The sequence below is a fragment of the Bufo bufo genome, chromosome 9 (genome assembly GCF_905171765.1).
Source record: "Bufo bufo chromosome 9, aBufBuf1.1, whole genome shotgun sequence".
In the NCBI taxonomy this organism is placed as follows: Eukaryota; Metazoa; Chordata; class Amphibia; order Anura; family Bufonidae; genus Bufo; species Bufo bufo.
The window spans coordinates 121,592,897-121,619,531 of NC_053397.1; the positions used below are offsets into that span (position 1 = coordinate 121,592,897).

Sequence of the window (26,635 nt, forward strand, 5' to 3'; positions counted from 1 at the left end):
AAAAGACCCGGTTCTTAGCCAAATTTTCCCCAAATCACCCTGCCTTACTTGTAGAAGAGTGCGTACACTCAGAAATATTTTCACACCATGTACCCTAAAAAACACAGTCACTACGAGCAAACCAAGGGCTCCATCTCAAACACAAGGCAGTAAAAAATGCGGTCAACCCAGATGTTTGTGTTGCGAGACGATCTGCCAAAAAACCCACTTTAAAAGTAAAAGAGATGATGTAATGTTTCAAATAACAGGCGCCCTAGACTGCAGTTCTACTCATGTAATCTATGTGATAGAGTGCTCGTGTGGTCTACAGTACGTAGGACGTACGATACAAACCCTTTGTAACAGACTGAACAAACATAGGTCTAAAACCAAAAATAAAATTCAGAAGTACAGTATATCTAGACATGCTGCTTTGTAAACTATACACTGATCCTTTTGGTAATATCGATTTCCTCAATGTATGCAAATCCCGTAGAACATGTGTCACGGCCATGGTCAAGGTCGTGACTCCTGTAACCGCATGCAGTTGCCTGCGGTCTTGGTGTTGTTGTCAATCACAGGTGTGGGCTATAGTATGTTGCCTCACCTGTGGTTGCCGCTGGCAACATTGTGTATGTGGCAGCAGAGCAGCCTGAGCGGTGCTAGGCAGCTTGCTGCAGTAGGCATGCGGTTGCACCTGGCAACCTCAATTTATAGGTGTGTCTTTTATTGGTGTGCACGGGGTGTTATATGTGTTGTGTGCACTTCCCCTTTAAGTTGTTGTTTTCCCTTCCCTGGTGTTGGAAGGGTTAACTTCCTTCCTAGTGTGTGTGTGCACTGGGTGTGTCTGACTGTGGGTGTGCCTACTTGGCCCTATAAAGCCTCAGTGGAAGGCAGTAGTCAGAGAGGGTGCTTCAGCCATGCTTGCTGGAGACATCCTCCTGCTTATTTACCATCTGCCAGTGAGGGCCACCCTGGTTGTCATAAACGTTATGTCTGGTGTTAGTTTATGGTTTATTTGTTATTGCAGCATATGGTTTACTGGGTTCCCGTGTGATGTCTGTTGTGTGCTGTGTCCTTTATGTTGGTTGTGGATAGCAGCACTTGCACGTGGGTTCCAGGTTGTGTGTCTGTGGCAGGTAAGTGTGGAACTAGTCTCACTTACCTGTCATTGCCATATGTCTGTTTATGTTCCCCCTTTCTATGTAGCTTGGCCAGTGAGACTCCTGTTCCTCCGTGTCTAGGAGGAACGGGTCGTCTTACCCTGCTCCTAGTCCAGGGCCACCCTGAGGGCGAGCAGGAATATCAGGTTCCGGAGTATGAGCCCTCCTACCTTCAGGGTTGGCTCATACGGATAGGAGACAGGGTCAGAGTTAGGGATGTGTAGGAGGTGACCAGCTCCCTAATTCTCTGTCCTGGCCTTGCAGCGACTCCATCTGCTGATACCGCATGGCTGAGGGTTTTCCCCATCCTCAGCCGTGACAACATGTCCTTTTACTTATTAAGTCTGTTTTGCTTTTATATTGAGTATCACTAATATTGTTTTTACATTGAGTACCACATTGATGGTTTTATCTGTTTCCTTCTTATCCTACATCTTTAATTATTATAGTACTACTAATATTGTTTTCACATCCAGTACCAATTTTATAGTTATAATTTTATCCTATACCTTTTATTATATATATTTTTACCTATCCTCTTCAAATCCAAGGGTTATCCAAACTCTTATCTATGCAAACACCTTATGGGGGGCAGTAGTCTACTAATCCAATACCCACCCCTATTCATTACCCTCCATTATGTCATGCGATCAAACCCATTTAGATCGCATGACATAGGATTTTTTCTACTATAGCCTCCGTTCATCGAGGGAATATGTCACATGGTTTCGCCCCTTGCGATCACATGACCTTTTCGTTTCCTTCTTTATTACCCAAAAATTGAACCACAATCTTCACAAAGTGAAAATCGAATAAACTTTATTGACAATGTAAGAAAATTACATACATGATGATAAAAGGCAGCACAAAAGTGAGATACAAGGATGAGGAAAGAGGCCCAAGATGGAGGTGGCTGAGAGATCGACACACCATCCAGGGTATGAATATTTTTCTTTAATCACCAGTTTTTTGCCCTTACTTTTTGCCTTTGCTTTTGCATAGCTTGGGGCTTACTGCTTATAGTGGTTCTGGAGGTTTTTTCTATTTTTCATTTTGCATCATTCTTTTCCCTGGTCTCTTGGTGTGCTGACCTCTCAGCCCCCTCTTGGGCCTTGTTCCTCATCCTTGTATCTCACTATTGTGCTGCCTTTTATCATCATGTATGTAATTTTCCTACATTGTCAATAAAGTTTATTCGATTTTCACTTTGTGAAGATTGTGGTTAAATTTTTGGATAATAATAGTGGCTTCACGTCAACAATTTTTGTGATTTATTTCTGTCCGGTATTAATTGGGTGGCTTTCCTTCTTTATGAAGCTTCCTGCTACCATGGAAGTTAGCCACGTGGTCCATCCCACAACCCGATCAGGCCGCCTCCCATTCACCATGTACTAGTTTGTCACGTGACCCATGATTTAGCGGTCACATGACCCAGGATTCCCGGGCCGAGAGGAGTACGCTTGCAAGAGTATTATGCGAGCGTCCCCCTCTCCATGGAAACGAGTCACGTGATCGCAGAAACAGCGATCACGTGACCTGAAGATTGGATTAGTACGATATTCTTTTTTAAATACTGGTTGTGATTTTTAAATATAGCACAACACAGTAGATGTGTATAAGTACCTCTTAATCTCTCCCTCACATGGTTTTCTACTTCTAATGTATTTTAAGCCTGAACCTCAATATGCTAATGAGGCACCTATGGGAGGCTGCAACTCCCATTGGGATGACCCAGGTGTCCTTTTTTGGCATTTTTTAAGATATAAATACCTGCAATAGGCGTCTATTGTCACTACCAGCCTGTTAACCTGATGAAGGGGGCCTTGGTATCCCCGAAACGCGTTGTTGTTTTTTACTGACGTGCACTACCGAAATAAAGGAAAAATGTCTGGACCAGTGTAATTTTGCGCCCCTGTGTGATCCTGCTATATTTCTACTGTTTGGCTTTGGAGAGAGTGGGCACCCTCTCCTGAATATTAAGGACACTTTGGCTGCATACCTGGCGACGGGACACTGATTTCTACATACCTACAATAGTGTTATGCCTATCCCTAGCGCAACCACTGAAGGTGAGCCTCCAATTTATTGTTCTATCAACTGGTTTTATAATCTAGAAATACTACCCTATGTTCCGCATTTTTTTTTTTTGTATGCTTCTCTTGGGGTTCTTTCAGACTTGTGGCAGGACGGATCCGACATGCTATTCACCATGTCGGATCCGTCCTGCCGCTATTTCGCCGTGCCGCCGGACCACCGCTCCGTCCTCAGAAGCCGCCGGACTAAGAAGTCCTGCATGTCCGACTTTTTAGTCCGGCGTCTTTCGCAGTGCTGTGCCGGAGCTCCGCCCCCGTCCCCATTATAGTCAATGGGGACGGAGCGGCAGTCCGGCGGCATGGCAAAATAGCGGCAGGACGGATCCGACATGGTGAACAGCATGTCGGATCCGTCCTGCCGCAAGTGTGAAAGAGCCCTTAGCTACATAACGCCCAAAATCTTAACTTTATCAGAGCTGAGCAGTTTAAATCAGCATTTCTAGTTGAGAGGCCTTAGGGTACCTCTGGCTGGGTACTATTTATATTATAGAGACCAGTTAATATATGCTGTGATGACTATTGTAGGCTAGGCAATGCTCCTCTTGGTTTCTGGTAAACATATATGCAAATTAGCATATCCAGTTAGCATCAGAAATGAATCCAGCTCTTTTTGGGTAACTTTCTTCTTATGGATGGCACCCAGTATGCATGAGGAGTATCATAAGCCAGTTAATATTCTTCTGGGTTTCTGGGAAAATATATGAAAATTAGCGCACGTTTTATCTGCTGGCATCGGATAGGTTTAGGCTTGTTTCACACTGCCACCATAGTTCAGGCAGGCATCACTGGCAGAGAACTGAGAAGAGAATACCCACTATACAATGCATATATATTGCTGAGAAACCCAGTGTAGCATACAAGGCTCTCCCTTTTCCCTCTCTCTCCTCTATTGGGTCTAAACCAATTTTTTTGAAAAATTTGTCATAAATGCTTTACCCATCTCTAAATTTAATCTGTGTGGCCAGCTTTATGACAACTACTATGACAAAATGGAAAGTGAACTGAAGTAGATTAAGAAATTTCTATTTACATCTTAAACATAAAAAAAAAAAAAACAGACAAGTTATCATCAATATACTTCTCTGCATTCTTTGTTTCTTTCTTTAAAATAGGTATTTTTATGGGACTCTATGGAAAGCTGTAGCTTGTGAACCCACTGTAGCAGAAGTGATGTGGCTGTGCATGCAATTACGTATGTGAACATTTGGGATCATCTATTAAGACCAGTGTTTTAGACACCGGTCTTAATAACCCCTATAGCTGACGGTGGATCCGCCTAAGTTATGAAAGGCACTGGCCTCTACATAACTTTGATGTATCCAGTGCCGCTTCTAAATGTAAAACAGCTTCCTTGCTGGCTTACATTTAGACAATTTTCTATGCCTTATACAGGCATAAAAAAATTATGAATGAGACAGGCCTGCTGACCAGCCCCCTTCCCTGCCCACTCCATGCCCAGTTTTTTTTTAGACCTGGCGTGAGCTGGGAAAATAACCTTTGCACCACAATCTGTGCCAGAAATACACCTAATATAGGTGTATTTCTGCATAGTAAATGATCCCTATATTGTTGATTGATTCTCATCACACCACTTATTCATTGATTGGGAAGTCCATAATTGATAAGTTTCATTATGCCTTTTGCCTACTAATATAAACTAACCAAACTAACCAACCAACAAACCAACTAACTAAAACCACTGACCGTGGATATAAATAAAATGTGTTTTTTCAATGTTTGTTTTTTCTGGAAGACGTAATAGTCTTTGATCATGGTCAAAGCTGAAAAAACTGTAAATGTTTAAATACATAAACAGATCATTCACAATTGATCACATTACAGGCAACAGGAGAATATGTGGTCAATTGTAAATCCACAAGCATTCAAGATTTTGGTAAAATGTTGATGTTGTGTATTCTCAAGCATATTTCTTACAGATTCACCAGATTTTCACTTTAATAACTGTAACAATCAGTCCTCTAGATCAAAGTCTGGCTGCAAAAGTTGGTAAATTTCTTGAAAGCTGGGTCGGTCTTTGGTTTCTCTTCGCCAACAGCTCAACATGAGCTTATAAACCTTATTAGGGCAAATCTGTGGCTGAGGAAGGTATACCTAGTGAAAAAGAAAATCAGAATCTGTACATATGCACTTTAATTATTAGAAATATATTAGAATGTCATGAGAATTAAGATATTACTGGACAACCATAAAGAATAGAATCTGAACAGGTATAGAATAGAGATGAGTGAATTAATTCTAAATAATTTAGATTAATTACAAATTTCACGAAAAGTCTGCTGCCAAACATATCCGAAGTTTTGGCAATTAATTTCAGACGAATCACGCAAAACGTTCCCATGCAATTTTACTGTAAAAATTGGTGGGGAAAACTCCAGTAAGGATGAAGATAATGGATCCATGGCTCTACAGTTCAAAATGTTTAACAGGTTTATTGACAGCACCCATTGCACCAATCAATAGCATACATTCTGCTGCAAATGCATTGTATTGTGTCAGCATACCATGCAGTTTCAGTTAATGTGTTGCTCTGTAATAAATACATTAATAAAGCAGTTTCATTCCACACATTGTATTGCCTCAAGCAGTTAGTGCTCTAATAAAACATGGCTTCAACATAGTTTTTTTTTTTTAAGGTGGAACACACTCATGTGAAACATGCTTGTTTGTTAAAATGAGTGATACTTTTTGAGAGGCACATGGCACATGTAGTTACCCTATAAAAATCTATTTAAATTGTAACACGGAACATGTGGTGTTTAATATTTTTTGTGAGATGTCGGACAAATATTATATTGATTGTAAAAAAAAAAAGTGATAGAAAACAGGCGTCTTGGAGCTCTTCCAACAATTACCTTTCTCAACTGTTTCAGGACCTGAATAGAGGGGCGGCCATACTGGACTTAGTACTAACCAATAGACCTGACAGAACAACAGATGTGCAGGTTGGGGGACACCTGGGAAATAGTGACCAATCCTAACCTATACCTTGGAATAAAATGGTAAGGAACAAGAAATCAAGAACAAATCAAGAAATCAATCTGGATAAATAGAATTGTAAAGAAAGCTAATACGTTACAAAAGAAAGCATTAAAATCACTAAAACAGGAGAGTAACGAGGAAATATTGAAAAAACTTTAAGGATAAAAATAGAATATGTAAATGACAAATAAAAGCAGCGAAACTAGAAACAGAGAGATTCATTGCCAAACAAAGTAAAACTAACCCTAAAATGTTCTTCAATTATGTAAATTGTAAAAAGTATAAATCTGAAGGTGTCTGTCCTTTACAGAGTGATGAGGGAGGAGTTGCAGACAGTGATTAGGAGAAAGCAAAGCTATTAAATATATATTTTTTCTCCACTGTGTTCAATGAGGAAAATAAACTGTCAGATAAAATGCAGAATGTAAAAGTAAATTCCCTATTAAAAGTGCCCTGTTTGACCCAGGAAGAAGTACAGCGGTGTCTTAAAAATATTAAAATAGACAAATCTCTGGAACAAGATGGCATACACCCCCGTATTCTAAGAGAATTAAATAATGTCATAGCCAGGCCCTTATTTCTGATATTTAAGGACTCTATATTGAATGGGAGTGTTCCATAGTATTGGCGCTTAGCAAATGTGGTGCCAATATTCAAAAAGGATCCAAAAACAGATTGTCACGGCGGGGTGCACTCAGACTCACAGATAACCCACCAACCAAGCTCTGGGCGAGAGACAGGGGAAGGGTCACCTCCTAGCTAATCCCTGACCTCTTTCCCTGCACTGCTCAGCCCACATGCAGACCTTTGGTGAAGAGGGGAAATAGGAGCAGCCTGCTCGCACAGAACCTGGATGGGAGAGATGACACAAAACAACCAAACTTGAAATCACACTTATCTTTCTGAGCTGGAACAGACAACCTTCCTTCCTAGCTTCCAAGACCACAATGATTCCTATAATCCGCTCAGAGCACTGGGATGGTGTGCTATTTAAACTAATGACTCCACCCAGTGATCCTGATGAGAGGCGGATCCAGCACGGCTCCAAAACAAACACTAAACTCGTGCTGCTATCCTGGCCGACCTCCGCACATCGTCAGAGCGGGGCATGACAGTACCCCCCCTTCTACGGGTGACCTCCAGACACCCCGGACCAACCTTATCTGGATGGGACCTATGAAAAGCCCTCACCAGTCGGCTGGCGTTGACATCCGACGCCGGAACCCACATCCTCTCCTCAGGGCCGTATCCCCTCCAGTGAACCAGGTACTGAAGGGAACCTCGAAGAACTCTAGAGTCGAGAATCCTGGAGATCTCAAACTCCAAGTCTCCCTCGACCAGAACAAGAGGAGGAGGCAATGGCGATGGTTCCACCAGTCTCACGTATTTTTTTAGTAAAGACCTGTGGAACAGATCATGGATCCTCCAAGTCTGCGGAAGATCCAGCCGAAACGCTACAGGATTGATCACCGCAGAAATTTTATATGGACCAATAAATCTTGGACCCAGTTTCCAAGATGGCACTCTCAATTTGATATTTTTAGTGGACAACCACACCAGATCACCCACACACAGGTCCGGACCAGTCACACGTCTCTTGTCAGCCATTCGTTTATACCTTTCACCCATCTTCTCCAAATTCCCTTGAATCCTCCGCCAGATGGAGGATAAGGCAGAAGAGAATCTCTCCTCCTCTGGCATCCCAGAGGAACTAGTCCCAGAAAAGGTACCTGTCACGGCTGAGGATGGGGGAAATCCTCAGCCGTGTGCAGCCAGGTGATGGTATGGCTGCTTGACCCAGGAGAACAGGATAGGGAGCAGGTCACCTCCTAACAGCGTCTCTACCCTGACCCTAACTCCTAACTGCATGGGCCGACCTTAAAGGTAGGAGGACCCATGCGCAGGAACCTCGGATCCCTAACTCACCCTCCGTCCGGTCCCTGCGCTAGGAGTCAGGGTAAGACGACCTACTCCTCCTAGGCACGGAGGAGCAGGAGTCTCAACGGCCAAGCTGTTGGGAAAAAGGGGAAACAAACAGACTAATGGAAATGGCAGGTGAACTCAGTAGCTCAACCAACCTGCCACAGCCTTGCTGACTGGATCCCTGACACAGAGAATCCAGAACCATTAGCTGCACAAACCAACATAGGAAAATCCCAACAGACCATCACCCAGACATGACACATACAGGTAAGCATAAACTTAATAAGACATAAAACCTGAACTTAAACCTATGACCACAGTGGTGGCTCTCACAGAGGAATGGAAAGCACAGGAGGCTGCCTCAGCTAGCAAGACTGAAGCAACCTACTGAGCTCTGCTAGAGAGAGGGTATATATAGGCCAAAGTGGCCACACCCAAAGGTTGGACACACCCAGTGACAACACACACACACACTGGGAAGGAAGTTAACCCTTCCACTGCCACAGAAGGGAAAACACACATACATAAAGGGAAAGTGCACACAATAACATACCACACGGTGCACACAACACACACACCTAACAAAAGGTTGCTAGGTGTGACCGCATGCCAGGGCAGCAAGCTACCTAGCGACGCTCAGGCTGCTCTGCTGCTAAAAACAACACTGGTTGCCCGCGGCAACCACAAGTGAGGCCACAGACAAGCGGCCCTCACCCGTGGTTGAACGCCCATACAAAACCGCAGGCAACCGCATGCGGTAAAGGAGTCACGGTCATGGGCCTGGCCGTGACAGTACCAAACTGAGGATGGAAACCGTATGCGCCAAAAAATGGCGACTTACCCGTGGACTCCTGCCTATGGTTATTCAACACAAACTCTGCTAAGGACAAGAATGAGGACCAGTCCTCCTGATTCTCAGCCACAAAGCACCTCAAGTAGGTCTCCAGGTTTTGATTAGTACGCTCCGTCTGACCATTCGACTGCGAATGAAAAGCCGAAGAGAATGAAAGTTGAATGCCAAGCCGAGAGCAGAACGCCCTCCAAAACCTAGAGACAAACTGCGTGCCCCTATCAGAGACCACATCCGAAGGAATACCATGCAATTTCACAATATTATCCACAAAAATCTGCGCAAGAGTCTTAGCGTTAGGCCTCATGCACACGACCGCATTTTTTCATTGGTGGCCAGTGTGCGGCCTCCCCTCTCCCCCCCTTCCGATCATTGGTGGCAGCGGAGAGTTCCGATCGGAGCCACAGTTTAATCGCTGGGGCTCCGATCGGTAACCATGGCAACCAGGACGCTACTGCAGGCCTGGTTGCCATGGTTACTTAGCAATATTACAATATTAGAAGCATAATACTTACCTGCTGCGCTGTCTGTGACCGGCCGGGAGCTCCTCCTACTGGTAAATGACAGGTCTGTGCGGCGCATTGCTTAATGATCTGTCACTTACCAGTAGGAGGAGCTCCCGGCCGGTCACAGACAGCGCAGCAGGTAAGCATGATGCTTCTAATATTGTAATATTGCTAAGTAACCATGGCAACCAGGCCTGCAGTAGCGTCCTGGTTGCCATGGTTACCGATCGGAGCCCCAGAGCGATTAAACTGGGACTCCGATCTGAACTCTCCGCTGCCACCAATGATCGGGGGGGGGGAGAGGGCAGGCCGCACACTGGCCACCAATGATATTAATACAATAGAGGGGTTAATTGTGCGGATCACAGCCCCCTGTAAGAGATCGGGTGCTGCCAGGCAGCAGGGGGCAGTCATGTACACAGTTCGTAGTATATTCTAACTAGAAGCGTCCCCATCACTATGGGAACGCCTCTGTGTTAGAATATACTGTCGGATATGAGTTTTCACGAAGTGAAAACTCATCTCTGAAAAAGCTTTTATGCAGACGGATCTTCGGATCTGTCTGTATGAAAGTAACCTACGGCCACGGATCACGGACGCGGATGCCAATCTTGTGTGCATCCGGGTTCTTTCACGGACCCATTGACTTGAATGGGTCCGTGAACCATTGTCCGTCAAAAAATCTGGACAGGTCATATTTTTTGGACGGACAAGAAACATGGATCACGGATGCGGCTGCAAAATGGTGCATTTTCCGATTCTTCCGCGGACCCATAGAAAACGGCACAACGGCCACGGATGCACACAACGGTCGTCTGCATGAGGCCTAAGGCAGACTAGTTAGTGGTATAAAGTGAGCCATTTTACTTAGGGATAAGCGAACCCGAACTGTATAGTTCGGGTTCATACCGAATTTTGGGGTGTCCGTGACACAGACCCGAACATTTTCGTAAAAGTCCGGGTTCGGGTTCGGGTTCGGTGTTCGGCGCTTTCTTGGCGCTTTTTGAAAGGCTGCAAAGCAGCCAATCAACAAGCATCATACTATTTGCCCCAAGAGGCCATCACAGCCATGCCTACTATTGGCATGGCTGTGATTGGCCAGTGCAGCATGTGACCCAGCCTCTATATAAGCTTGGGTCATGTAGCGCTGCACGTCACTCTGCTGATACAAGTGTAGGGAGAGGTTGCAGCTGCGACGTTAGGGCGAGATTAGGCAGTGATTAACTCCTCCAAAAGACTTCATTCAGTGATCGATCTACAGCTGTGGATCATTGAACTGCTGCTATTCAATTGCTCACTGTTTTTAGGCTGCCCAGAGCGTTTTTCAGTCACTTTTTTCTGGGGTGATCGGCGGCCATTTTGTGGTGCGCCAGCACAAGCTGCCACCAAGTACATTTAACCATCAATAGTGTGGTTATTTTTTGCTATATCCTACATCAGGGTCAAGCTGTCATCAAGTGCATTTAACCATCAATAGTGTGGTTATTTTTTGGCCATATACTACATCAGGGGCAAGCTGAGCCTGTCACACAAGTGCATTTAACCATCAATAGTGTGGTAATTTTTTGGCTATATCCTACATCAGGGTCAAGCTGTCATCAAGTGCATTTAACCATCAATAGTGTGGTTATTTTTTGGCCATATACTACATCAGGGGCAGGCTGAGCCTGTCACCCAAGTGCATTTAACCATCAATAGTGTGGTTATTTTTTGGCTATATCCTACATCAGGGTCAAGCTGTCATCAAGTGCATTTAACCATCAATAGTGTGGTTATTTTTTGGCCATATACTACATCAGGGGCAGGCTGAGCCTGTCACCCAAGTGCATTTAACCATCAATAGTGTGGTTATTTTTTGGCTATATCCTACATCAGGGTCAAGCTGTCATCAAGTGCATTTAACCATCAATAGTGTGGTTATTTTTTGGCCATATACTACATCAGGGGCAAGCTGAGCCTGTCACCCAAGTGCATTTAACCATCAATAGTGTGGTTATTTTTTGGCTATATCCTACATCAGGGTCAAGCTGTCATCAAGTGCATTTAACCATCAATAGTGTGGTTATTTTTTGGCCATATACTACATCAGGGGCAAGCTGAGCCTGTCACCCAAGTGCATTTAACCATCAATAGTGTGGTTATTTTTTGGCTATATCCTACATCAGGGTCAAGCTGTCATCAAGTGCATTTAACCATCAATAGTGTGGTTATTTTTTGGCCATATACTACATCAGGGGCAAGCTGAGCCTGTCACCCAAGTGCATTTAACCATCAATAGTGTGGTTATTTTTTGGCTATATCCTACATCAGGGTCAAGCTAAACCTGTCACCAAGTTATTCTCAATAACTTCACACACACGCTACAGTGCAGATTCAAGTCTAATTCTCTGATTAAACGTATACCTGTCACCAAGCGCCTAAAAAATAGGCCTCACATTTATATTCATCCAAATCTGTCATTACTGCTTTAGCTGGTCAAGTTATTTAGTGTCCGTCAAAGCACAGTTTTTGTTCTGGGTTGAAATACAATTCCCAATTTTGCAATTCTCTAAATTAGTGGTTTCTGCTGTATCAGGCCTACTTTAAATCTATCCCTAAAAGGGTATATTAGATTCAAGGTGCTGATAGGGTAGTTCTCAATAACTTCACACACACGCTACTGTGCAGATCCAAGTCTAATTCTGTCCGTAAACGTATACCTGTCACCCAGCGCCTAAAAAATAGGCCTCACATTTATATTCATCCAAATCTGTCATTACTGCTTTAGCTGGTCAAGTTATTTAGTGTCCGTCAAAGCACAGTTTTTGTTCTGGGTTGAAATACAATTCCCAATTTTGCAATTCTCTAAATTAGTGGTTTCTGCTGTATCAGGCCTACTTTAAATCTATCCCTAAAAGGGTATATTAGATTCAAGGTGCTGATAGGGTAGTTTTCAATAACTTCACACACACGCTACTGTGCAGAACCAAGTCTAATTCTGTCCGTAAACGTATACCTGTCACCCAGCGCCTAAATAATAGGCCTCAAATTTATAATCAGCTAAATCTTTCATTACTGGTGTGCCTGTATTAGTGTAATACGGTACCTAAATAGATAGCCAGATAGTGTTAGGTGTCTGTAAAAAAAGGCCTGAATTTGAATTCAATACATTGGCCCGAATAATATTTTTCTTATTGTGGTGAACGGTAACTATGAGGAAAACATCTAGTAAGGGACGCGGACATGGTCATGGTGGTGTTAGTGGACCCTCTGGTGCTGGGAGAGGACGTGGCCGTTCTGCCACAGCCACACGTCCTAGTGAACCAACTACTTCAGGTCCCAGTAGCCAGCAGAATTTACAGCGATATTTTGTGGGGCCCAATGCCGTTCTAAGGATGGTAAGGCCTGAGCAGGTACAGGCATTAGTCAATTGGGTGGCCGACAGTGGATTCAGCACGTTCACATTATCTCCCACCCAGTCTTCTGCAGAAAGCGCACAGATGGCGCATGAAAACCAAGCCCATCAGTCTGTCACATCACCCCCATGCATATCAGGGAAACTGTCTGAGCCTCAAGTTATGCAGCAGTCTCTTATGCTGTTTGAAGACTCTGCTGGCAGGGTTTCCCAAGGGCATCCACCTAGCCCTTCCCCAGGGGTGGAAGAGATAGAATGCACTAACGCACAACCACTTATGTTTCCTGATGATGAGGACATCGGAATACCACCTCAGCATGTCTCTGATGATGACGAAACACAGGTGCCAACTGCTGCATCTTTCTGCAGTGTGCAGACTGAACTGGAGGTCAGGGTTCAAGACTGGGTGGAAGACGATGCAGGGGACGATGAGGTCCTAGACCCCACATGGAATGAAGGTCGTGCAACTGACTTTCACAGTTCGGAGGAAGAGGCAGTGGTGAGACCGAGCCAACAGCGTAGCAAAAGAGGGAGCAGTGGGCAAAAGCAGAACACCCGCCGCCAAGAGACTCCGCCTGCTACTGACCACCGCCACCTGGGACCAAGCACCCCAAAGGCAGCTTCAAGGAGTTCCCTGGCATGGCACTTCTTCAAACAATGTGCTGACGACAAGACCCGAGTGGTTTGCACGCTGTGTCATTAGAGCCTGAAGCGAGGCATTAACGTTCTGAACCTTAGCACAACCTGCATGACCAGGCACCTGCATGCAAAGCATGAACTGCAGTGGAGTAAACACCTTAAAAACAAGGAAGTCACTAAGGCTCCCCCTGCTACCTCTTCTGCTGCTGCCGCCGCCGCCTCGGCCTCTTCCTCCACCTCTGGAGGAACGTTGGCACCTGCCGCCCAGCAAACATGGGATGTACCACCAACACCACCACCTGCGTCACCAAGCATCTCAACCATGTCACACGGCAGCGTTCAGCTCTCCATCTCACAAACATTTGAGAGAAAGCGTAAATTCCCACCTAGCCACCCTCGATCCCTGGCCCTGAATGCCAGCATTTCTAAACTACTGGCCTATGAAATGCTGTCATTTAGGCTGGTGGACACAGACAGCTTCAAACAGCTCATGTCGCTTGCTGTTCCACAGTATGTTGTTCCCAGCCGGCACTACTTCTCCAAGAGAGCCGTGCCTTCCCTGCACAACCAAGTATCCGATAAAATCAAGTGTGCACTGCGCAACGCCATCTGTGGCAAGGTCCACCTAACCACAGATACGTGGATCAGTAAGCACAGCCAGGGACGCTATATCTCCCTAACTGCACACTGGGTAAATGTAGTGGCGGCTGGGCCCCAGGCGGAGAGCTCTTTGGCGCACATCCTTCCGCCGCCAAGGATCGCAGGGCAACATTTTTTGCCTCCTGTCTCCTCCTCCTCCTACTCAGCTTCCTCCTCCTCTTCTTCCACCTGCTCATCCAGTCAGCCACACACCTTCACCACCAACTTCAGCACAGCCCGGGGTAAACATCAGCAGGCCGTTCTGAAACTCAAATGTTTGGGGGACAGGCCCCACACCGCACAGGAGTTGTGGGGGGGTATAGAGCAACAGACCGACGAGTGGTTGCTGCCGGTGAGCCTCAAGTCCGGCCTGGTGGTGTGCGATAATGGGCGAAATCTCGTTGCAGCTCTGGGACTAGCCGGTTTGACGCACATCCCTTGCCTGGCGCATGTGCTGAATTTGGTGGTGCAGAAGTTCATTCGCAACTACCCCGACATGTCAGAGCTGCTGCATAAAGTGCGGGCCGTCTGTTTGCGCTTCCGGCGTTCACATCCTGCCGCTGCTCGCCTGTCTGCGCTACAGCGTAACTTTGGCCTTCCCGCTCACCGCCTCATATGCGACGTGCCCACCAGGTGGAACTCCACCTTGCACATGCTGGACAGACTGTGCGAGCAGCAGCAGGCCATAGTGGAGTTTCAGCTGCAGCACGCATGGGTCAGTCGCACTGCAGAACAGCACCACTTCACCACCAATGACAGGGCCTCCATGAGAGACCTGTGTGCCCTGTTGCGCTGTTTCGAGTACTCCACCAACATGGCCAGTGGCGATGACGCCGTTATCAGCGTTACAATACCACTTCTATGTCTCCTTGAGAAAACACTTAGGGCAATGATGGAAGAGGAGGTGGCCCAGGAAGAGGAGGAGGAAGAGGGGTCATTTTTAGCACTTTCAGGCCAGTCTCTTCGAAGTGACTCAGAGGGAGGTTTTTTGCAACAGCAGAGGCCAGGTACAAATGTGGCCAGACAGGGCCCACTACTGGAGGACGAGGAGGACGAGGATGAGGAGGAGGTGGAGGAGGATGAGGATGAAGCATGTTCACAGCGGGGTGGCACCCAACGCAGCTCGGGCCCATCACTGGTGCGTGGCTGGGGGGAAACGCAGGACGATGACGATACGCCTCTTCCAGAGGACAGCTTGTCCTTACCTCTGGGCAGCCTGGCACACATGAGCGACTACATGCTGCAGTGCCTGCGCAACGACAGCAGAGTTGCCCACATTTTAACGTGTGCGGACTACTGGGTTGCCACCCTGCTGGATCCACGGTACAAAGACAATGTGCCCACCTTACTTCATGCACTGGAGCGTGATAGTAAGATGCGCGAGTACAAGCGCACGTTGGTAGACGCGCTACTGAGAGCATTCCCAAATGTCACAGGGAAACAAGTGGAAGCCCAAGGCGAAGGCAGAGGAGGAGCAAGAGGTCGCCAACGCAGCTGTGTCACGGCCAGCTCCTCTGAGGGCAGGGTTAGCATGGCAGAGATGTGGAAAAGTTTTGTCACCACGCCACAGCTAACTGCACCACCACCTGATACGGAACGTGTTAGCAGGATGCAACATTTCAATAACATGGTGGAACAGTACGTGTGCACACCCCTCCACGTACTGACTGATGGTTCGGCCCCATTCAACTTCTGTGTCTCCAAATTGTCCACGTGGCCAAAGCTAGCCTTTTATGCCTTGGAGGTGCTGGCCTGCCCGGCGGCCAGCGTATTGTCTGAACGTGTATTCAGCACGGCAGGGGGTGTCATTACAGACAAACGCAGCCGTCTGTCTACAGCCAATGTGGACAAGCTGACGTTCATAAAAATGAACCAGGCATGGATCCCACAGGACCTGTCCATCCCTTGTGCAGATTAGACATTAACTACCTCCCCTTAACAATATATTATTGTACTCCAGGGCACTTTCTCATTCAATCCTATTTTTATTTTCATTTTACCATTATATTGCGGGGCAACCCAAAGTTGAATGAACCTCTCCTCAGTCTGGATGCCGGGGCCTAAAAATATCTGACAGTGGCCTGTTCCAGTGGTGGGTGACATGAAGCCTGATTCTCTGCTATGACATGAAGACTGATTCTCTGCTGACATGAAGCCTGAATCTCTGTTATGGGACCTCTCTCCTCTGTCTGGGTGCCAAGGCCTAAAAATATCTGACAGTGGCCTGTTCCAGTGGTGGGTGACATGAAGCCTGATTCTCTGCTATGACATGAAGACTGATTCTCTGCTGACATGAAGCCAGATTCTCTGCTATGGGACCTCTCTCCTCTGCCTGGGTGCCTGGGCCTAAATATGTGACAATGGACTGTTCCAGTGGTGGGTGACGTGAAGCCTGATTCTCTGCTATGACATGAAGACTGATTTTTTGCTGACATGAAGCCTGAATCTCTGTTATGGGACCTCTCTCCTCTGTCTGGGTGCCTGGGCCTAAATATGTGACAATGGACTGTTCCAGTGGTGGGTGACGTGAAGCCTGATTCTCTGCTATGACATGAAGACTGATTCTCTGCTGACATGAAGCCAGATTCTCTGCTATGGGACCTCTCTCCTCTGCCTGGGTGCCTGGGCCTAAATATGTGACAATGGACTGTTCCAGTGGTGGGTGACGTGAAGCCTGATTCTCTGCTATGACATGAAGACTGATTCTCTGCTGACATGAAGCCTGAATCTCTGTTATGGGACCTCTCTCCTCTGTCTGGGTGCCTGGGCCTAAATATGTGACAATGGACTGTTCCAGTGGTGGGTGATGTGAAGCCTGATTCTCTGCTATGACATGAAGACTGATTCTCTGCTGACATGAAGCCAGATTCTCTGCTATGGGACCTCTCTCCTCTGCCTGGGTGCCTGGGCCTAAATATGTGACAATGGACTGTTCCAGTGGTGGGTGACGTGAAGCCTGATTCTCTGCTATGACATGAAGACTGATTCTCTGCTGACATGAAGCCTGAATCTCTGTTATGGGACCTCTCTCCTCTGTCTGGGTGCCGGGGCCTAAATATCTGACAATGGCCTGTTCCAGTGGTGGGTGACGTGAAGCCTGATTCTCTGCTATGACATGAAGCCTGATTCTCTGCCATGAGACCTCTCTCCAATTGATTTTGGTTAATTTTAATTTATTTTATTTTAATTTTAATTCATTTCCCTATCCACATTTGTTTGCAGGGGATTTAACTACATTTTGCTGCCTTTTGCAGCCCTCTAGCCCTTTCCTGGGCTGTTTTACAGCCTTTTTAGTGCCGAAAAGTTCGGGTCCCCATTGACTTCAATGGGGTTCGGGACGAAGTTCGGGTCGGGTTCGGATCCCGAACCCGAACATTTCCGGGAAGTTCGGCCGAACTTCTCGAACCCGAACATCCAGGTGTTCGCTCAACTCTAATTTTACTGAAACGGTCAACTACCACCAAAATCACTGTTCTCGGCAGATACGTAATAAACTCCATAGACAAATGCATCCAAGGACGAGACGGAATCGACAATGGAAGAAGTGAACCAGCCGGTTGAGTATGAGCAACCTTTGACCGAGCGCAGGTTTCACAAGCTGTCACGAAATTCTCAATGCTCTTACTTAACCCTGGCCACCATAACCTCCGGGATACTAGATCACAGGTGGACTTACCACCAGGATGTCCAGCGAGGACAGTATTGTGATGTTCCTTGAACACCTTATATCGCGGGCCCTCAGGAACAAATAACCTCCCTGGGGGACAAGAACCAGGAGCCCCCTCCTGGGCTCCCAACACCTCCATCTCCAATTCGGGGTACAGAGCAGAGACCACCACCCCATCCGCTAAAATCGGCGCAGGATCCTCTGAATCACCTCCCCCAGGAAAGCTGCGAGACAAGGCATCTGCCTTGACGCTCTTGACCCCTGGGCGAAAGGTAACCACAAAATTGAACCTGGTAAAAAACAGTGACCATCTGGCCTGCTTAGGGTTCAGACGCTTGGCAGATTGCAGGTAAGCCAAATTCTTATGGTCTGTATATACCGTAACGGGGTGAGACGCCCCCTCCAACCAGTGACGCCATTCCTCAAAGGCCAACTTGATAGCCAACAACTCTCTATCTCCAACATAATTCCTCTCGGCAACCGAGACCTTCTTGGAGAATAAGGCACACGGGACCCACTTGCCAGGAGATGAACCCTGTGACAGCACCGCTCCAACCCCCACCTCTGATGCATCAACCTCCACTACGAATGGATGAGACACATCCGGCTGCACCAGAATGGGAGCAGACGCAAAACACTCCTTAATAGCTGAAAAGGCTTGCAATGCCTCATCCGACCAGACAGAGACATCGGCGCCCTTCTTGGTCATATCAGTGAGATGTTTTACTACGGTGGAATAATTCTAAATAAATTTTCTATAATAATTCATAAACCCCAAGAACCGCATCAAAGCTTTCTGATTCTCTGGTCGGTCCCACTCCAGAACCGCCCGGACCTTTTCGGGGTCCATACGAAAACCAGAATCAGAAAGCATGTATCCGAAGAACGGAAGCTCTTGCACCGCAAACAAAAATTTCTCCAATTTGGCATATAATTTATTCTCCCGAAGGATCGTCAAGACCTGTCTCACATGATCCTGATGGGTCTTCAGATCAGGAGAATAAATTAAAATGTCATCCAGGTAAACTACTACGAACCTCCCCACCAAATGATGAAAAATGTCATTGACAAATCGCTGAAATACTGCTGGCGCGTTCATCAACCCAAAAGGCATAGCCAGGTTCTTAAAATGACCCTTGTGCGTATTGAAGGCCGTTTTCCACTCATCCCCCTCCTTGATTATGATCAGATTGTAGGCCCATCTCAAATCCAACTTGGAGAACACCTTGGCTCCAACAATCTGATCAAAAAGATCAGAGATCAAAGGCAGGGGATATGGATCCCGGACTCTAATACGGTTCAATTCCCGGAAATCCAAACACGGTCTCAGTGATCCATCCTTTTTCTTCACAAAGAACAAACCTACTGCCACTGGAGACTTAGATGGTCTAATATGACCCTTTGCCAAACTCTCGGCGACATACTTTTGCATGACCTCTCTTTTGGGTTGAGGGAGGTTGTAAAGCCGAGACTTTGGCAACTTAGCCCCCGGAATGAGATTAACTGGACAATCATAGTCACGATGAGGAGGCAATTCCTGAGCCCCACCCTCCGAAAAGACATCCGCAAAATCCGAGAGATACTGAGGTAAAGCCATAATGGACACACCAGAGATAGATGTGCCAAGACAATTATCCGAACAAAACTCACTCCAACCAATGATTTGTCTCGCTTGCCAGTCTACAGGGAGTGCAGAATTATTAGGCAAGTTGTATTTTTGAGGATTAATTTTATTATTGAACAACAACCATGTTCTCAATGAACCCCAAAAACTCATTAATATCAAAGCTGAATATTTTTGGAAGTAGTTTTTAGTTTGTTTTTAGTTTTAGCTATTTTAGGGGGATATCTGTGTGTGCGGGTGACTATTACTGTGCATAATTATTAGGCAACTTAACAAAAAACAAATATATACCCATTTAAAATATTTATTTTTACCCGTGAAACCAATATAACATCTCAACATTCACAAATATACATTTCTGACATTCAAAAACAAAACAAAAACAAATCAGTGACCAATATAGCCACCTTTCTTTGCAAGGACACTCAAAAGCCTGCCATCCATGGATTCTGTCAGTGTTTTGATCTGTTCACCATCAACATTGCATGCAGCAGCAACCACAGCCTCCCAGACACTGTTCAGAGAGGTGTACTGTTTTCCCTCCTTGTAAATCTCACATTTGATGATGGACCACAGGTTCTCAATGGGGTTCAGATCAGGTGAACAAGGAGGCCATGTCATTAGATTTTCTTCTTTTATACCCTTTCTTGCCAGCCACGCTGTGGAGTACTTGGACGCGTGTGATGGAGCATTGTCCTGCATGAAAATCATGTTTTTCTTGAAGGATGCAGACTTCTTCCTGTACCACTGCTTGAAGAAGGTGTCTTCCAGAAACTGGCAGTAGGACTAGGAGTTGAGCTTGACTCCATCCTCAACCCGAAAAGGCCCCACAAGCTCATCTTTGATGATACCAGCCCAAACCAGTACTCCACCTCCACCTTGCTGGCGTCTGAGTCAGACTGGAGCTCTCTGCCCTTTACCAATCCAGCCACGGGCCCATCCATCTGGCCCATCAAGACTCACTCTCATTTCATCAGTCCATAAAACCTTAGAAAAATCAGTCTTGAGATATTTCTTGGCCCAGTCTTGACGTTTCAGCTTGTGTGTCTTGTTCAGTGGTGGTCGTCTTTCAGCCTTTCTTACCTTGGCCATGTCTCTGAGTATTGTGCTTTTGGGCACTCCAGTGATGTTGCAGCTCTGAAATATGGCCAAACTGGTGGCAAGTGGCATCTTGGCAGCTGCACGCTTGACTTTTCTCAGTTCATGGGCAGTTATTTTGCGCCTTGGTTTTTCCACACGCTTCTTGCGACCCTGTTGACAATTTTGAATGAAACGCTTGATTGTTCGAAGATCACGCTTCAGAAGCTTTGCAATTTTAAGAGTGCTGCATCCCTCTGCAAGATATCTCACTATTTTTGACTTTTCTGAGCCTGTCAAGTCCTTCTTTTGACCCATTTTGCCAAAGGAAAGGAAGTTGCCTAATAATTATGCACACCTAATATAGGGTGTTGATGTCATTAGACCACACCCCTTCTCATTACAGAGATGCACATCACCTAATATGCTTAATTGGTAGTAGGCTTTCGAGCCTATACAGCTTGGAGTAAGACAACATGCATAAAGAGGATGATGTGGTCAAAATACTCATTTGCCTAATAATTCTGCACGCAGTGTATAATTGGGTTATGTCTAGTCAACCATGGCAACCCCAAAACTATAGGAGCTGGCAAATCCTTCATGACAAAACAAGAAATAATTTCAACATGTGAATCACCCACCCTTAAGTGAATACCATGAACAATGTGAGTAAGGCTCCTTTGAGAAAGAGGGGAAGAATCAATTGCAAAAACACGAATCTCGTTCTCTAAAGTGCAAGTACTTAGTCCTAGGTTTTGAAGGAAAAGAAAGTCAATTAGGTTTACCCCAGCACCACAATCAAGGAATACATAAACAAAAACATTTTTTGACTCTAGCGCCACCATAGCTGGAAGGAGAAAACGGGAACTGCAGGGAGCTTGCATACCTGCCTGCTCCACCACACCATTCGTATTACCAAGTGTCAGGGAAGTTTTTTTTTTCTTTTTTCTTTTTCTATGCCACCTGTGGTTTAACATAAGGACAAGCAAAAATAAAATGACCCCTCTTTCCACAATAGTAACATAGTTTGTGCACTTTCCGAAAGTCTCTACTATCAGAATGGCAAGAAACCTGACCCAACTGCATGGGTTCCTCCGCTACCCCAGAGTTACCTGTAACATCACCCGGGGAGGCATTAGAGACGAAACCACTCACAGAAGGGGTACCTTGCGTGGAGGGAGCCCTATACCTCTCTCTGATATGTCTATCTAGCCGTACTGCTAAAGACATGGCGTTCTCCAAAGAGTCTGGGTATTCATGAAAACCAAGGGCATCCTTCAATCTTTCAGATAACCCCTGACAAAACTGACTACGTAACGCGGGATCATTCCACTCTGATTCAGTAGCCCACCTCCTAAACTCAACACAGTAAGCCTCTGCAGTAAGTTCCCCCTGAAAAAAATTACGTAATCTCGACTCTGCCATCGAGACCCGATCTGGGTCATCGTAGATTAATCCCAGAGCATTAAAAAATTCCTCCACCGACCGAAGGGCCCGAGAACCAGGTGGCAGAGAAAAGGCCCAGGATTGCGCGTCCCCTTTAAGCAGAGAAATAACTATACCTATCCTCTGACTCTCATCACCTGACGACGATGGACGCAGCCGAAAGTACAATGTGCAGGATTCTCTAAAACGGATAATGTCATCCGTACCTCCTGAAAATCGATCAGGAAAAGCGACTTTAGGCTCCACACAAATTTGACCTGCACCAGCTGCCAGAGAATTCTGACACCGTGTGACCGAACCCCGTAGCTGCACAACCTCTAGGGATAGCCCCTGCATGCGGTCAACTAATGCTTCAATGGATGCCATCACAAAACCGCTGAGTAATGGCAGTCACAGTATGGTGGATTATAATGTCACGGCGGACGTGCACTCAGACTCACAGATAACCCACCAACCAGGCTCTGGGCGAGAGACAGGGGAAGGGTCACCTCCTAGCTAATCCCTGACCTCTTTCCCTGCACTGCTCAGCCCACATGCAGACCTTTATGGTAGGTATGATGTGTCCCCGTGCCTGGGCTGAAACACCCTAAATTCCCTAAGATGGTGAAGAGGGGAAATAGGAGCAGCCTGCTCGCACAGAACCTGGATGGGAGAGATGACACAAAACAACCAAACTTGAAATCACACTTATCTTTCTGAGCTGGAACAGACAAACTTCCTTCCTAGCTTCCAAGACCACAATGATTCCTATAATCCGCTCAGAGCACTGGGATGGTGTGCTATTTAAACTAATGACTCCACCCAGTGCACCTGATGAGAGGCGGATCCAGCACGGCTCCAAAACAAACACTAAATTCGTGCTGCTATCCTGGCCGACCTCCGCACATCGTCAGAGCGGGGCATGACACAGAGGCGGTAAACTATAGGTCAGTAAATTTAACATCTGTCATGTGTAAGCTGTTTGCAGGTTTTCTAAGATATGCTATCTTGGAGTACCTCAATGAGCATAAACAAATCACGCCATGGCTTCATGAGGGATCAGTCATGTCAAACAAAGTTAATCAGTTTCTATGAGGAGGTAAGTTCGAGATTTGAACGTGGCGAATCAATGTATGTTATATATCTTGACTTCTCCAAAGCATTTGATACTGTACCACATAAAAGGTTAGTATATAAAAGGAGAATGCTTGGACTGTGAGAAAATGTCTGTATATGGGTAAGTAACTGGCTCAGGGATAAAAAAAACAGAGGGTGGTTATTAATGGTGCACACTCAAATTGGGTCTCCGTCACTAGTCGGGTACACGCATTGCAGAATATGATTGCTGGGTGCAGCAGAGTCAATTCAGAGCAGATGTTGTGGAGTAACAGGAATTGGGTTAATTGGAACATGCATGCAATGACCAGAAGGTCAACTTACATGGTGAATGGCACAGACAGGAAAAAAAAAATCTGTGAGTTCACTTCAATGTACAGGAAATACAACACATCATAGAAATGCATAGAGAAACTACAAGTGAGCATTAGTGTCACACTCCCTACCATGGCAGAGGTGAGAAGATCTGAGAGACTGGCGGCACATGAGGGTATCTGACAGTCTCTCTGTTTTCTCCTTGCAGTGTTGTTGTTTGGTAATGACCACACCTCTTGTCAGGTGCAGCTTGGGGTCATTGGGGTCTATTTAGTCCTGACTCACACTGCTTACCATGCGGTTGATATTTCCTGCTGGAGTTGGTTGAGCTGGTGTGTTGTTCCTTTGGATCTCCTGCTCCTCCATTCTTCCTTAAGCTAAGCGCATTGTGTTTTGCATTTTGTTGTTCGCTTGTGTTTGTTGTTTTCTAGGCCTCAGGGAGATGCTGGTTCTTTCATCTGGTAATGAACCAGTAGTCTGATTCCCTGCCACCACTCGTAGGGCTTTCCAGGGTCTCCAGGGCTAAGGTTACGGTGTATGATTATTTCCACCTTCAGGGTCTACTCTTATTGGCAGGAGTCAAGGAGAGGTCTAGGGATTCCTAGGAGGTCACCATCCCTCTCCCTTAGCTTTGAGGCTTAGACTCTGGTCTATTTCCTTCTGTGTGTTATCTGGTGTTTTCCCCTCCCACAGTTACAATTAGTAACAGTGACATCTAGTGTTATAACTGTTAACTGCAGTCAATCCAGGAGAAGTCACTCTAGCAATAGACTAAGCTGTAAGCTGCTGTATCTCCACAGGGGTCTGTATTGGTCCCTATTCTCTTCAATATATTTATTAATCATCTTGTAGAAGGGTTGCAGGGTAAAATATCATTTTTTTGCAGTTGAAACTAAACTGTGTAAAGTAATTAACATGGAAGAGGACAGTATACTGTTACAGATGGATCTGGATAGATTGGGTGCTTGGCCAGATAAGTGTCAGATGAGGTTTTACACTGACAAATGTAAGGTTATGCACATGGGAAGGAATAATGCAAGTCACCAGTACATACTAAATGGTAAAACACTGGGTAACACTGACATGGAAAATGACTTAGGAATTTTAGTGAACAGCAAACTAAGCCGGACCAGTGTCAGGCAGCTGCTGCCAAGGCCAATAAGATAATGGGTTGCATCAAAAGGGGTTTAGATGCCCGTTTTGAGAACATAGTCCTACCACTTTACAAATCGCTAGTCAGACCACACATGGAGTACTGTGTACAGTTCTGGGCTCCTGTGAATAAGGCAGACATAGCAGACCTGGAGAGGGTTCAGAGGAGGGCAACTAAAGTAATACTGGAATGGGTAGACTACAGTACCCTGAAAGATTATCAAAATTAGAGTGATTTGCTTTAGAAAAAAGATGACGGAGGGGAGATCTAATAACTATGTATAAATATATCAGGGGTCAGTAGAGATCTTTCCCATCATCTATTTATCCCCAGGACTGTGACTGTAATGAGGGGACATCCTCTGCACCTGGAGGAATGAAAGTTTGTACACAAACATAGAAGAGGATTCTTTACGGTAAGAGCAGTGAGATTATGGAACTCTCTGCCTGAGGAGGTGGTGATGGTGAGTTCACTAAAAGAGTTCAAGAGGGGCCTGGATGTATTTCTGGAGTGTAATAATATTGCAGGATATAGCTACTAGAGAGGGGTCGTTGATCCAGGTAGTTATTCTGATTGCCTGATTGGAGTCGGGAAGGAATTTTTTTCCCCTAAAGTGAAGAAAATTTGGCTTCTACCTCAGTTTTTTTTTTTTGCCTTCCTCTGGATCAACTTTCAGGATAACAGACTGAACTTGATGAACAGATGTCTTTTTTCAGCCTTATAAACTGTATTACTAATAAACTCAAAGCCAGCCTGTGAGACCCAGCTAGGGGTCTGGTCTCACACGCTTCAGTAGAAGGGAAGACTGATGCCTGTGGAAGGCATCGGGCTGCCTTCCTAGCCATCGTGTCCCCATAGTGCAGGGACCTGATGGGGACAGGAAGGTCCCTCCTTCCACAAACCCTGTCATGCTGTGGTCAACGCGCCCCACGTCATACAGAGGGTTCAAGCGCCAGCATCGGTGTATTCCCCAATGCAGATGTGTACAGCAGGACTCAGCTGTCAGGGACAGCCGGACCCCTGCCGCTGATTGGGCGGGCACAGCAAGCGTGCAGTACCTGTACAGTGGCTGTCGGGAAGTCTGCTCATTGTAGCAGTTACCCTAGCCAACTAGTATTGAAAATAGAAGAAATAAGAATAGCATTATCAACATCTAATATAACAGAAAAACACGGTTAAAGGGCTTCTGTCATCCCCCAAAAGTCTTTTTTCATTTTTGGGCTAATTAAAATCCTTATAGTGCGATTATTCAATATATAGTGCTCTTACATTTTTCTGTGGTTTAGTTTCTTTAAAAACTGCACTTTTAGATTATGTTAATTACCTGGCTACCAGCAAGTAGGGCGGTTACTTGCTGGTAGCCGCCGCATCCTTCTTTCAAAAAAATGCCCCCTCCTCCTGTTGATTGACAGGGCCAGCGAGCGCTCTCCTCTTTCGGCTGGCCCTGTCTGCGTTCCAAATCTCGCGCCTGCGCCGTACCGGTCTTCAGTCGGCGCAGGCGCACTGAGAGGAGGACGCTCGTTCGGCCGCTCCATCCTCAGTGCGCCTGCGCCGAGTGTAGATGTGATGTCATCGGCACAGGCGCACTGAGGAAGGAGCGGCCGAGCAAGGTCCTCTTCTCAGTGCGCCTGCACCGACTGAAGACCGGTAGGGAGCAGGCGCGAGATTTGGAACGCAGACAGGGCCAGTCGAAGGAGGAGAGCGCTCGCTGGCCCTGTCAATCAACAGGAGGAGGGGGCATTTTTTTGAAAGGAGGATGCGGCAGCTACCAGCAAGCAACCACCCTACTTGCTGGTAGCGAGGTAATTAACATATTATAAAAGTGCGGTTTTTAAAGAAACTAAGCCACAGAAAAATGTAAGAGCACTATATATTAAATAATCGCACTATAAGGATTTTAATTAGCCCAAAAATGAAAAATGACTTTTGGGGGGTGACAGAAGCCCTTTAACCGCCTCTGGACCGCCTAACGCAGGATCGCGTTCCGGAGGCGGCAGCTCCAGGCAGAATCACGCATCTATGCGTCATCTCGCGAGACGCGAGATTTCATGTGAACGCGCGGACACACAGGC

At 46.1% G+C, this 26,635-nt stretch overlaps 1 protein-coding gene across 1 annotated transcript in view; it reads right to left on the reverse strand.

The window, feature by feature from the left end:
- Window positions 1-5,090: 5,090 nt before the first annotated feature.
- DDR2 (discoidin domain receptor tyrosine kinase 2) overlaps window positions 5,091-26,635 on the reverse strand; it is a 1,651,236-nt gene continuing 1,629,691 nt past the window's right edge. Inside the window, exon 20 of the mRNA XM_040407250.1 lies at window positions 5,091-5,347. Coding sequence (XP_040263184.1) covers window positions 5,207-5,347 — 141 coding nt within the window. The 3' untranslated portion in view covers window positions 5,091-5,206. The remainder of the gene's footprint in view (window positions 5,348-26,635) is intronic.